This window comes from Xylocopa sonorina, chromosome 9 (genome assembly GCF_050948175.1).
Source record: "Xylocopa sonorina isolate GNS202 chromosome 9, iyXylSono1_principal, whole genome shotgun sequence".
Taxonomy (NCBI): domain Eukaryota; kingdom Metazoa; phylum Arthropoda; class Insecta; order Hymenoptera; family Apidae; genus Xylocopa; species Xylocopa sonorina.
In genome coordinates, this window is record NC_135201.1 from 3,092,814 (window position 1) to 3,105,994 (window position 13,181).

The 13,181-nt window shown below is 46.8% G+C and overlaps 4 protein-coding genes across 4 annotated transcripts; 2 read left to right on the forward strand and 2 right to left on the reverse strand.

The window, feature by feature from the left end:
- Window positions 1-1,051: 1,051 nt before the first annotated feature.
- Window positions 1,052-2,959, reverse strand: LOC143427392 (tubulin beta chain). Its single transcript, XM_076901483.1, has 5 exons — window positions 2,903-2,959; window positions 2,361-2,825; window positions 1,989-2,293; window positions 1,402-1,699; window positions 1,052-1,336 (listed from the first exon to the last, which is right to left on the reverse strand). The coding sequence occupies exons 1-5, from the start codon at window positions 2,957-2,959 to the stop codon at window positions 1,118-1,120; spliced, it is 1,344 nt and encodes a 447-aa protein (XP_076757598.1). The 3' UTR covers window positions 1,052-1,117.
- Window positions 2,960-3,373: 414 nt separating this feature from the next.
- On the reverse strand, window positions 3,374-4,157 carry LOC143427402 (uncharacterized). The gene is made up of 2 exons (XM_076901502.1): window positions 4,023-4,157; window positions 3,374-3,916 (listed from the first exon to the last, which is right to left on the reverse strand). The coding sequence occupies exons 1-2, from the start codon at window positions 4,104-4,106 to the stop codon at window positions 3,686-3,688; spliced, it is 315 nt and encodes a 104-aa protein (XP_076757617.1). The 5' UTR covers window positions 4,107-4,157; the 3' UTR covers window positions 3,374-3,685.
- A 3,932-nt stretch (window positions 4,158-8,089) lies between these two features.
- Window positions 8,090-8,634, forward strand: LOC143427404 (uncharacterized). Its single transcript, XM_076901503.1, has 2 exons — window positions 8,090-8,136; window positions 8,242-8,634. Exons 1-2 carry the CDS (start codon window positions 8,125-8,127, stop codon window positions 8,470-8,472), a joined length of 243 nt encoding a protein of 80 aa, XP_076757618.1. The 5' UTR covers window positions 8,090-8,124; the 3' UTR covers window positions 8,473-8,634.
- A 2,877-nt stretch (window positions 8,635-11,511) lies between these two features.
- LOC143426866 (uncharacterized) lies at window positions 11,512-12,361 on the forward strand. The gene has a single exon (XM_076900565.1). The coding sequence runs from the start codon at window positions 11,599-11,601 to the stop codon at window positions 12,292-12,294; it is 696 nt and encodes a 231-aa protein (XP_076756680.1). The 5' UTR covers window positions 11,512-11,598; the 3' UTR covers window positions 12,295-12,361.
- The last annotated feature ends 820 nt before the right edge of the window (window positions 12,362-13,181 follow it).

Below are 13,181 nucleotides of genomic sequence, written 5' to 3' on the forward strand. Positions count from 1 at the left end.
ACTGCGAAACGAGTCGCATCGACCGCGTCGGTTATGGTATAAATATCGAAATTTCTCATAAATGTATTAATATCCGCGTCCCCTCTACCGGCGATATCGATTCCGATGGAGCGCTCGTTTCTTTTCTATAAATTCACGCTTGTGTTATAATAGAATTAATTCCTTTCCGCCTCGCCAAACAGATGCCGAGTAATCGATAACTGTAGTGTATTTCCGTCTCTGCTTATGTTATGTTCGTACAGAACCCGTGAACGATGCTTGTCACCACCTGTTCGATGCATTACTTACGGTTACATATTATATTCGTATTCAGACACGGTTTCGCGGTCGATTTACGGCCGGGTTACCGAAGAAAGGTACAGAAATGGAACGTGTTGCGACACAAAAGTCGGTGGGAAGGTGATCGCGGACGAAACGGCCGAAAAGATGAATAGACGCGATAAATAAGTTACAAAGCGAGGTCCTGGACCGACGCGATACCGATGTTGCCGGTCCGTTCGTGCCTGGCTACCCGCGAATGTAGTAATCTCGAGGCCTCGACCGATCGAATGTAGAACGCCGCAGCCTGTGGAAGAATCACCTCGAGTACAATGCTGTGCCGTTGACAATGCTATCGTTTTATTTTCTCGCAGGACACGCTCGATGGTTCATGGTCCATCGTCGAGGGTTTCCAATACGCGGGGGCGCGTATTGGCGCGTGAGAGAACTATTATACTTTTCTAAACGGATCAACGGGAACAAGATTCATCAAGATAGATTATTTCAAGTCCTTTAATGATTACTGTCGTCCGATCGTTCGCAGAGAACAATATAATTTCAGGAGGACAATTAGCCAACAAAAAGAGAAAGTGGAAGTGAGAAAAAAAAAGAGATGCTTCGTCTTATTGTACTAGATTTTACATGTGGTATATTAAATGAAAATAGCGTTTATCTAGTTTTAAAGGTACAATGGGTGGATAGATGAACAGTTAAGCATAGGGGCGGAAGTGTCGGAACTTGAATAAGAGAATGAAATCTATTTTAAACAGAATAACGTGTTCGCGTGGTACATGCACATTTTCGTAAGGAACAAAACTTTTACTACATATATATACTTTTTTTGGGGGATAAATCAACCTCACGGTTGTTCACCCTCGCCCTCCTCTTCTTCGTCGAATTCACCCTCTTCCTCGGCGGTGGCTTCCTGGTACTGTTGGTATTCAGAAACCAGGTCGTTCATGTTGCTTTCAGCCTCGGTGAATTCCATTTCGTCCATGCCCTCTCCCGTGTACCAATGCAGGAAGGCTTTCCGCCTGAACATGGCGGTGAACTGCTCGGATACTCTTTTAAACAGTTCCTAAATTTGTCAAAATCAAGGTTAGTACATTCGTTTGCCTTCGCCTTTATCTAGAACAGACGTACTTGAATCGCTGTCGAATTGCCGATGAAAGTTGCCGACATTTTTAATCCACGTGGAGGGATATCGCAAACGGCAGTTTTAACGTTACTGGGTATCCATTCGACGAAGTAACTGCTGTTCTTATTCTGGATGTTGAGCATTTGTTCGTCCACCTCTTTCATCGACATTCTGCCTCGGAACACGGCAGCCACGGTCAGGTAACGACCATGGCGGGGATCGCACGCAGCCATCATGTTCTTCGCGTCGAACATTTGCTGCGTTAGTTCAGGGACCGTGAGGGCTCTGTACTGCTGTGAACCTCTGTCTCCGAAGAAATTGCAAGTGCGAAACAATAAATTTTAACCAAACGGTCGCTGGTATAGTAGGTGGAAACGATATAATACGATTGTAAATTATCTATCTACAACCGAAACCATCTACGCTCTGAGCCTACACTCGAGTCTTTCTGATATAGAAACACTTTGCTGAGAATTTTATTTGTGAAATCATACTTTTCTTTTAAATTCGATACGGTGTCTTTCTTTCCTCTGACAAAGTTTACGACCGTGTTACATCGTTTCCATTCAGATTATATTACGTAACACCGCACCTGGACGTCAAGGGTGCGAAACCAGGAATAAAGAAGTGCAGCCTGGGGAATGGTACCATATTTACAGCGAGTTTGCGCAGGTCGGCGTTCAGTTGTCCAGGAAATCTCAGGCACGTGGTGACACCGCTAAGCGTTGCGCTCACCAGGTGATTCAGGTCACCGTAGGTCGGGGTGGTTAATTTCAAAGTGCGAAAGCAAATGTCGTACAGAGCTTCGTTGTCGATGCAATAGGACTCGTCCGTGTTCTCCACCAATTGGTGAACCGACAGGGTGCAATTGTAAGGTTCAACCACGGTGTCGGACACCTGCGAACGTACGAGATTCATTTCCGTTTTATGTCGCAACGAAGGAAAATAAAACGAACGCGAATACCTTCGGAGAAGGAACCACGCTGAACGTCATCATGATTCTATCCGGATACTCTTCGCGAATCTTCGAAATGAGAAGCGTCCCCATTCCAGCCCCCGTCCCTCCGCCAAGCGAGTGAGTTAATTGAAAGCCTTGCAGACAGTCGCAGCTTTCCGCTTCTTTTCGTACGACGTCGAGAACGGAATCGACGAGTTCAGCCCCCTCGGTGTAGTGCCCTTTGGCCCAATTATTTCCGGCACCGCTCTGACCGAAAACAAAATTGTCCGGTCGAAATATCTGACCGAACGGTCCAGAGCGTACAGCGTCCATTGTACCAGGCTCCAGGTCGACCAGGATCGCTCTAGGTACGTATTTCCCGCCCGATGCCTCGTTGTAATAAACATTTATGCGTTCCAGCTGGAGATCGGAGTCGCCATGATAGGTACCGGTGGGATCGATACCGTGCTCGTCGGAGATCACTTCCCAAAACTGTCAGAGACGTATATACAGTATGTTTTATTGAGATCCACCACGTGAAATCGGAACGGAATACTTTATTGTTCTACCTTAGCTCCTATTTGATTGCCGCATTGGCCGGCTTGCAGATGGGCGATTTCGCGCATTCTTTCGACCTTCTCTTTCTACACCTTTTTTATACCCGGTTTCCGATGATCGTTACGCTCACTGTCCACTTCTTGGCTGTATCCACGTTGCTATGGGTCCTGACTTTTACGGAATACACGAGAAATTACTTGAATGTGGCAAGTTCGTTCTGAGAACGCGTACAAACGGGGAAAAGATCGAAATCGGCGACAGTAATCAACGAGTTGTCGTTTGTTTCACGGTTACCTGGGATCCTTTCGTCTCCAGTCATTTGTTCCGACAACTTCAGACTCGAAACCGTGATCGAGGGATTTCTCGATTTTTTCCGGCTCGCTACAATTTTCACGTAGCAGAAAAAAAAAGACTAGCAACGTTTAATATAATAAAGCGAGGTGGAGTAACAAGAATCGTTTTAAGAGGAATTGACATTTTTTTTATTGCTTTTGCAGTATGAAAAACGAAAGGTTTGTCGATCAACGGCGAGAAAAATAGAGGAGGCGAGGACGGACGGTGGGAACATCCTGATACGTTCCTCTCCTTATCCACTTGTACGTATATTCCAGATCATTGACATTCACCGAGGTTCCAGGATCTCCGATCGACGGTGGGCAGGGGGTGGGGGGATGGCGTGGTATCGAAGGTTGTGCAGTTGTTTCACGGTTGTTCGGATGGCCATTGCGTTCGTACGCAACCGGATGTTTCCACGTTTCTGTCCTCAAATGGTGAAGCGGGTTGGTATAGAGTCTTCAGCGTCTGCCGGCGATCAGAGTCGCGGCGGGGAGGCTGGAATAGGCGAGCGGAGCGGCGGCGTGGGCGACTAAGGGGCTGGCGATGTACGGTGCAGCGACCGCGTGATTAATCGCGTGCGCGTTGTAACTGGACGCGTAAGTTCCGACCGTCAAAGCTGCTGGTACCGCCGCTGGTGCCGCTGGTACCAGAAAAGCTGAACTGGCAGCGATCAATCCAGCGAAGAGAACCTATGACACAAAGGAAGTAACAAATGAAAATCGATGTTTAACTATTATTATCAGTACTGTTCACTTCCCATGAACTTCTTGTTCGCTCTTCTATTGGTTAACTTACCAAGAATTTCATGGCGAACATTTTTGCTTTTCGAAGGTCTCGAGAGTGTATCGAGTGGATAGCAATGGAGAACTGTACTGCCATGTAGAATAGTTAGGGCTCTTTTATAGTCAGTTTTGTCCGGGTACGTACTCCCACTACGAGCATGTTCGTAATACTGGTTCGGGGCACGATGCGACAAGAACACGCTTCTGCATACCTGATTACTTTTGTTCGTTTTAGGCCACGCCTGTCATCACGGTAACTGTTTCTACAGCCTATTCTAACCTTCCTTTTTGCTTTACCAGGATGAAAAATGTTTCAATTTTTTTTTATCTCGTGTTCCCTGATTACAGTAAGGCGCCACGATGTCGTTCACCGCGGATCCGTCACCTTCGAACCTTCTTTTGTTTCGAATGTTACCCGTTTCCCTTCACCGCAGTCGCGTCCGGTATCTCGTCGAGTCAGAAGTAGGAAGCTTTAAACGATGAAAAGCATTAGCATTTTCTTGAAGTTTCGAGACGTTCGTGATTTTAAAACGGACGAAATATGCTTCCATCGCCCCTTAATATTTTCCATATCTCTTCACTGAAATCGCAAGTGTCATGTCAGAAGTACGGGGATTTGTACGAACATCAAGGCAGACAATGAAGAGGATCGTAAGGATTTTCTGCTGTCAAGAGTGGCGGTAATTCTGGCTTGAGTTACTTCACTTGGAGATGCGTTACTTCGCTCTCGCCAAAGCCTCGAATCGGACTTCCTGGATATTAGCTGTTGCAGAATCGACGTAGCATACTTCCAGCATCTCTCAATATTTTCTGTATTCTGTCACTTTAGTCACAGCTTGCGAGTTCCGTGTCAGAAGCGTAAGGATTTACACGGACATTACGATGAAAAGGATTTGAAGGCTTTCCTCTGTTGAACTGGAGTTACTTCACCGGAGGATGCGCTCATTTGTTATTCCGTTCTCACAAAGAGATCGAATTGAATTTCCGAAACATTCGCGGCTATAAAATTGGCGCAACTATAATGAAGACATTGATGTCGCTTCAGGCTCAGTTTCAACAACTGATATATATGTTAGGGTGCGGCTCATGCTCGTTCTAAATACGAAACGTGGCCGTACGCTCTGCGTCTATAACGAAGATTGGGACATCGCAAGTTTCGAAGATCGTTCATCGAACGTGATTCGAATTTCCGACTGGAACGGCCGTCTTCATCAACCTGTTCTCCGTAACTTTCCCTTAGCTCATCGATACCGTGTCGACCTCGAATCTGGATCATCCATGGCAATCCTATTTTAATCGCATCCTACCTCAATTATTTTCTTCCGTCCAATTACGAAATCTTTAAGACTAAACGGTTTGTCAGTAACAAAAGACTTATTCGCAGGCACTTTATTATTTCAACGCGTTCGCGTACTACTGACCGGAATAGCGATATATAGTTTTTCTTCAGGGTATATAAGTACGCATAAAAAATTGAAATCGCTAGGTGTACAGAGTCAGTAATTATGGTATTATCAGGATCGGTAATTATGGTAATAACCGTCGAATCCATGTATCATAGTTCCATATACTTGGTCGCACCTTTGGCTGGTTCGAACAATGGTACGGAGGATGCACATGTTTCCGACTAGACTTCCATGGACTGTAGAGATCGCAAATAGATTGTAAACAGTTAGAATTTCCACTGTATAATTTCTATCTTCCGCGGTTTCACGTAACAACATTTGTTCTATTTCTTATCCTACGAAAACCTTGTTGTTCGTGCAACTCAGCTTGTTTCAATATCGTTACATTTCTAAAACCACAAACTACAAATCAAGGTGGAATTATCGGACATATTGGTACAAATTAGGAAAAAATATTGGGTAAGGTGTCCAAAAATCGAGGAGAATCGTTTCGTTTTAATTTGCGGTTTATTGCATAGAAAACGAGAGAAGGTAAAAGTAACAGTTCGAAGGGGTGGTTGCGTTAAGGTGATCAAAGCGTGTAGGTGAGGGCGGCGTATGGCAGCGGTGCGGCAGGTGCAGCTGCAGCCAGGGTGATGGGTGCCGATGCAGCCGGAATAGTTGCGTGCACAGCTGCTGGTACGGCGGCTGCGTATGCAGCGAGCGGTGCAGCAGCGAACGTGTTGTAGTTCCTGGCGATGACTTGGCTGCTTCTAGCGGTGACGATGGGCGCTGGGACGGCAGCCACAGCCGCTGGGGCGGCTACCAAGGGTGCCGCTGAGAGTATCCCGGCGGACGCCACGGCTGCCATAAAGAGAACGATGCACTGGAAATAGACGAGAAAATCAGTTTGCGTTAAGACGTCACCGATTTTTCATTCGGACAACGGAGAATAGAGACTAGGTATCGTTGGTCGAGGGCACTTACCGCGATCTTGATCATGTTGGGACTTGTGTGGTTGTTTCGGCTCTTCAACGATGAGTGCAGAACCGTCGAAGCGTTCACGTTTTATACCAATGTCCACCACCGTCGGGGCGGACAGCTTACGAAAAGTGGATGCGCGGCTTGCGAAAGTCCTGGCCTCCTCGGTGTAGTCACCTTCGTATCAGTTTCGTTGGTCAAGCCTCGCATTGGAATGCAGGGCGCGAGGCGTCCACGCGTTTTCATGCGCTGCCTCGATTGTATTTCCAAACCGACCGCGTACGGGTAGCTAACGATGGATCGATCGATTTCGATGACCTTGATCGAAAGAGAAGCACAGGGCGGACAGTTCCACGAGTATCGTGGTATTACGTAAGCAACAATGCCCAGCAATTGTATAATCCTCTCGACTACGTGCTTGTCCGGTTGGAACGCATAACAAGGTTATAACGCGGACTGACTGATTACGCGGATCGCTTCCCACGCGATCTATCTGCAACTTCAGTATGTTTTTCATCGCGTTCGATTTGATCCTTTTTCCCCTCCCCTCTCTACACCAGCCTGTCTGTCTATTCGTCGATCTTCGTTGCTTCATTCCTATTTTTTCTATCCTAGCTAATTCGTTGAAAAACGTTAACGCGTGTTTGCCTGGAACGTTTTTCTCGCCCCGTTTCTATCTCGTTTCCACCGATTCCCACTTACGTCTCTCACTCGTTGGTATCTGGTCATTCACATACCCTTCTCTGTCTCGCGCCTCTCCCTCTCCCTCTTTCGTTCATTCCATCTGTATCTTTTCCTTCTCCACCGCAAGGCCGCGCAACTTCAAGGCAAAGCGAACGCTTTTTTTTCAAGTTCAAGTTCGTCGAGTCCGCCGAGATCGGTGGACGTCGTTTCACCTTTAATGGGTGTGTCTCGTATCTCAGCTTCGAGGGGATTTCTCGCGCTCTCCTTACGCGCGCCAATTTCATCGCACGTCCTTTCGATTCCCGATTCGTAAATCGACGCGAAAAACTTTCACGAAATTTGTATGGTCCTCGCCTCCTCGACGTTTTCCCTTCTCTACCCTAGGTCAGGCAGGACGAGCGAGAGAAAGCTTGCCGCGAGCACGAGCTAAGCTTCCTAGACCCGGCGTGTTACAGGTTATAAGGACAAAGGGTCCTGCGTTCTTAATTCCGTCCAGCAAGTTCGAGGACTTCCTTTGTGCTCGGTTAACGAGCGATCGAACGATTTCTGGATCCGTCAATCGTTTTTCGAACCGGCAAGGACAACTCGACGCGGCGGAGAAACGTGGAAAACCTGTTTGCGCTTCGCGGGGAAAAAAAGCTTGTAGAAACGCGAAAGACGCGAAAAGGAAGGAAATAACGCTTATTGTTGGGGGCTCGTGTGTAACTAACAGCCTTGAAGGAATCCGCGATTCGTTGGTAGCTGGTCGGTAGACGAGAAAACTTTTCTCGGGAGCTACAAAGGGAGAAGTCGATTGGCCGGGTAGCCGAAAAAAATTCTACGTACCAACAAGAAGGAAGCAAGTATCTCGCTCATGGTCTGCTACGGGGACCGGCTGTTGCCCTTCGTGGAACACACCGGAGATGGGTAAAAGGAACGAGATGTAGGGAGATGGGTAAAAGGTAGGGGGATGCAGAAAGATGAGAATCTTTGTCGCGGTTTCCCCTATATAAGCTGCGATCCTTCGGGATTTCAAGTATAATCGTCTCAACTTGCACCTAGTGTACCAGTACGTTCGAAGTAATCATGTTCAAGACGGTAAGCTCGATTAGATACGGCTCAGTGTCCGCTGGACGAAGTTGGCGAACGGTAAGTTAGAAAGGAATATTTGTCTAATCCGATTTCTTTTTTCGAACAACACAGTTGTTGTTCGCCGGCTTGTTAGCGGTTGCCTTGGCTGCACCAGCTCCAGCTCCAGCGCCAGCTCCGGCACCGTCACCGATTGGATCGGCAGCCCTGATCACGGGATCATTATCCCCTGCTCCGTTACCAGCCATCCTCCCGAACATCGGCGCACCGCTTCTCTATCCGGCGCCTCTTCCTCTCAATTACGCGCCAGCGTCGCCCTACATCTACAAGAGTTACATCCTTTAATGATCGACGGGGAGGCATCGATCGATCGCACGACTGAATCTTCAACGCTCGAATAATCAACAGATCGACTCATCTTCTCATCTCAATTGAAAAATCAGTAACCACCCATCTCTGTACTATTAATTTTTTTTTTTTTTTTGGTTTTTCGAAGCATCACTTCGATTCTCCGACAATGTTCTGTACTTTTAGACTCGGCATCAATAAAACCATTTAAACGCAATCGTTGCCGTCACCATCCCATTTTCGCGCGCGTTTCCCGACGTCCCGCGTCTAACGTTTCGACAATTATTCGCCCGCTCATTAATGAGAACCCATCAGGTAGAGCCTGTTACGCGATTCATCGTTACTCTATAAATCCAATTATATAAGAGTGTACATAGGCGTGACCACACTCTGAATAATCGCTCTCCACCCACTTATGTCATGGAGATATGTGCGCGCGTACGCGCGTTGCACAAACAAAAACGCATGAGACGTGTGCGACGTTCGATATATGTACAACCTGCACAACAAACACAATGCACTCGTTTCTATTATAGTTATCGGATAAGATGGATAAGATGGAAAATGGTTCTTGCGCAGCGTTCGGTCAACCAGACAGACTTATGCCGGTACTCTCCAGTCGGCACTTTTCAACCAGAGATACTATCATTTTCGTATGATAAAGTGCCACGTAGTAAATGCTGAGAAGAATCAAGTGGATTGAGACAGTTCTAATCTTCTCAGGTAGAAGCCAGAACGATGATTCGCCATCGTTGACGGCGGATGAATTCCGTTTAGTGGAAAATCGGAAAAGGCCATTGGTGACAGTGCAGAGGGTAACCGGGGCACTCGCAGTTGTGCAGTGCGCCACGGTAGTTTTTGTTTTTATGTATGAAACGACAAATCAATTATGCAGCCGGGGACAACAATACCGGATCATTACGTAAAGCTAAACACAACGTCCACGCAGTCATGTATGTCGTGCAGAGGGATGGATACCACTGGATACCATCCATGTATCGTTGCTGCCGCTCCAACTAATCCGCGTTAATTCGCAATCGGAAGATCCGGCAAGTAGACGAAATCGACGCGGTTCAGTTTGATCCATTCGTTCAAGTATCCGTCGCGAATATGTGCCGCGTCACGTTGCATTTTCGTACACCAACGTGTTCCGCATCATAATATTCTTGGCACCGTGACACGTGTCACACGATAATACCGTGACTTTTTCTTATCTCGACGACGATTATCGTTATTATCGCATGCGCTAAGTCCATTAGCCGGGGAAGGAGAATTTATAATTGTATAGTCTGATACTGTCATAACGAGCCTGTCGTAACGCCGTTTCTATATTAAGATGTGACTGCGACAAAACGATCAGAGTACAACGCACGTTTGACAATATCGTTTATTTTATATACAGTTCGGCTGCCCGTGGGAGAAATTTCAAGGGATGATTCTGGGGTCCGAATTAGAAATAGCAAAGGATAGATGAATGACTTGAATGACTGATCGTGTTGGATTTTAGCAAGCATTGACTTATGGACTTTCAAAAAGCAGTATCCATCCACGAAACGCGTTTGTAAAATCAAATTTTCCATCCTGTGCATCTCTATATTCGTCTTCGAAATTTAGTTTTTGGAATACTATTAAGTTCTCTCGTCAAATTACGGATATCAGTGACGTATAAAAGTCTTCATGCCGCTCGAAAAAGCTAAAAATCGCTAAAGGTTACGTGTGATGAACAGCCAGAGAGATCTAATTAGGTTATCGATTTTTTAGTCGGAAAGTCGCTTTCGAAGCAACCAGTTCGTGTACCATCTAAAACATATGTAAAGTTTACGATTACACACGTTGTTACAATCAAATCACTGAAGGAGTGATATTGATGACCATTCCGGTAATTAAATTGTCGCATCTCATATGCAGCGTCTTCTCACCAAAATCGTACTCGCGTTCGCATTTACGAATTTATTGATTGTCTGGCTGCATCTAGTGCATGCAACGATACGATCCGACTGGATGGTGCATCCACCCCTTGGCATCGATCGCTGCGTCGAGTTCACCGACCTCTCCGCTTCGAGACGCGATACAATACTTCTGCTGTCCCCATTACCACCCTCTTCTGTTCTTATCTGCTATCTCCTCGGCCGTTCGCTTCCTAACCACTCTTTCAGCTTGTCATCCGTTAAATCTACGGCATTGCTAAATTTAACGAACTCGTTTTATCGAGTGCATTCGAGGTATCGATCGTCCGCGAAATGCTCGCGGTGTGACGTTCCCTTTTTGTTACGTCATAAAAAACGTATAGCCCAGCTTTGTACGAAATGGATCATTTGCATATTCGAGTGAGCGAAGTATCCAGGGACTTGGTCATCGATAACGAATAGCGTCCAATATAGGGGAGGTACCTATATTGGTCGACGTACAGAGGAATCAGAGTTGAGGTGGGACGTTTCGGTGAAAATAATGAAGGTTACACTGACCGATGACTAGGTATTCGGTAGCAGCATCCAGAAACAAGTTGGTCGCATTCGTCGCGATACCGCGTCCTCGCGGATGCCGCTCGAACCCTCACGTGGCGGAAGGGACATGCGCGCACCCTCAGCGAAGCCGCGAGACTATATAAATGAAGACCGCGAATATCCGAGATTCAGTCCACCCTCGAGAGCGCGCCAAATACACTAACAGCAGATCGAACTGAAGCAGATTGAACCGCGCATTATACAAAACGATCGTCTGCGAACTGGAAGCAGAAGCAACCGGGTAGATAAAACCAAAGAAACTGATCGAGATAGCCGGAAGTAACACCGGCAGTAGTCCCGATACAGAAATAACTCAACGAAAGACCGACAACGAGGTTTAATTAGTTTTAAATAACCCCGAATCTGTTGCCTGAAACACAAGTGTGAATACAGTGAAAGAGGTGTGAAATTGATTAATCGCACGCGTGGTAAAGCGGGTGGAAGATTATCACCGCGTACACGGTAGAGCGTCGCAGAAGATTAATCGCGGCAGTGATTAACCGAGCTAATCGATCGATACTAGGCGAGTACTAAACGAGGCTGCGAGCTGGCTAACCGAACGGTGCAGATTTTAGTCCGTGATCTCGATCGAATCGGTGGCATTCGTCCATCGTCAGAAATGGAGGACAGAACAAGGTTGACAAACCCTGAGGTGGATCATCGTAGGGAGAGCCAGAAGGGTGACGTCAAGCGAAGAACCGGCCCTGTCAGAGGCCCGAGCTCGTCGAAACAAGAGTTTGGGGATGACGAGAGCAGCACTGACAGTGGTTGTAGCAGCGGTGGCAGTTCCGAAAGCGCGGAGAGGCTGTCGCGTCGCGGAAGCAGCGAGCGATTGTGCCGTGCTACCAGATCGCCAAGGACCCATTGCTACTTGGACAGACTCCGCGGCAGACCAACTCGCTCTCAAGAGCGACAGTCCACCAGCGTTCAAAGAAGTTCCGAACGGGTACGTGCGAAATCATCCCGCTCTTGGAGTCCCAGAGATGTCAGAGATGTCACGAGGACTACCGAGTCGCTCTCTTACTCCTCCAGCCCGTCGGACGCTCACAGTAGCACCGACAGCGATTCTTTAAAAAGATCCAGCACCGCGGACACTCTTCGAAGAGCTCTACAAACTCTGAAGATATCATCCAAGTGGGAGGGTAAGGAGAACAAGCATACGAAAAAGAGTCCGAAAAGAATTCTACGCAGCCCTGTCTCCTACACCTACGTGAGGGGCCTCTCAGGTTTACCGACGCAGAGGGTCCCGAGGGACGTGGCCCAACAATTCACGATGCCCTGTTCGTGTCAAGATCCCGTCGGTCGTTATCGATAGAAAGCAACCACCACCGATGAATCGCTTGTTTCAATCGATTCAATTATCTCTCATTCCATTTCATTACGCGGCCCTTTCGCCATGGATCGTGACCGATCCAATAACACGAACTCTCTACTCTTGGACCATTTTTGCGACTAATGATAAGACTTTCGTTATACACCTAACGCTTCCGTTTCGTATTCTCCACTTTAATGAAAGGCGGCCGTTTTTCCTCGCCGCTGGCTTTTTAAACCACGACCAAATGAATGGATCAAAACGTATACGAGTCTAGAATGAAACGAAACTAACCAGCCAAAGACACACGAGCGAAGCGAATGTTTTTCCATTCTGCCGAAAAACTTCCTTTCTTTTTTCTTACCAAAGTGACATGTGCTTTGAGAAAAAAAGAGAGAGAGAGAAAAAAAAACATAGTCGTGCAAGTATGTATGTACCTTTTGTAGAAACGGTTAGTACAACACGGTAAAGCATATACATTAGCGATACTAGTTACGTTACGCACGAGCGAATAAAATAGTTTCGATCAGGAATGCAAAGGACGAGCAAACCTGGAAGGTAAAAATGGAAGAGCTAAGGGACGATCGATCACCAATCGATACGATCGGTTGGCGATATTTTTTACACGCGTATCCGATTATCATCGAATTCGCACACTCTGAACGTGCTCCAATCGAAATAAAGGGTAAAGGGTAATACGTCGCGGAACCAAGATTGATTGTCGCGATATAAGAGTCAATTAACGTGGATGCGTTTAGATCGCGCAATGTTTGCGCTTTTTCTATCGTGAACGATGAACAACATTAATCGTTCCACGCCTAATGGACGAAAAATGAAGGGGAGGGAAAAAAAAGAGAGAAACGCTCGCAATGTCGCGCGATCTTCATCAC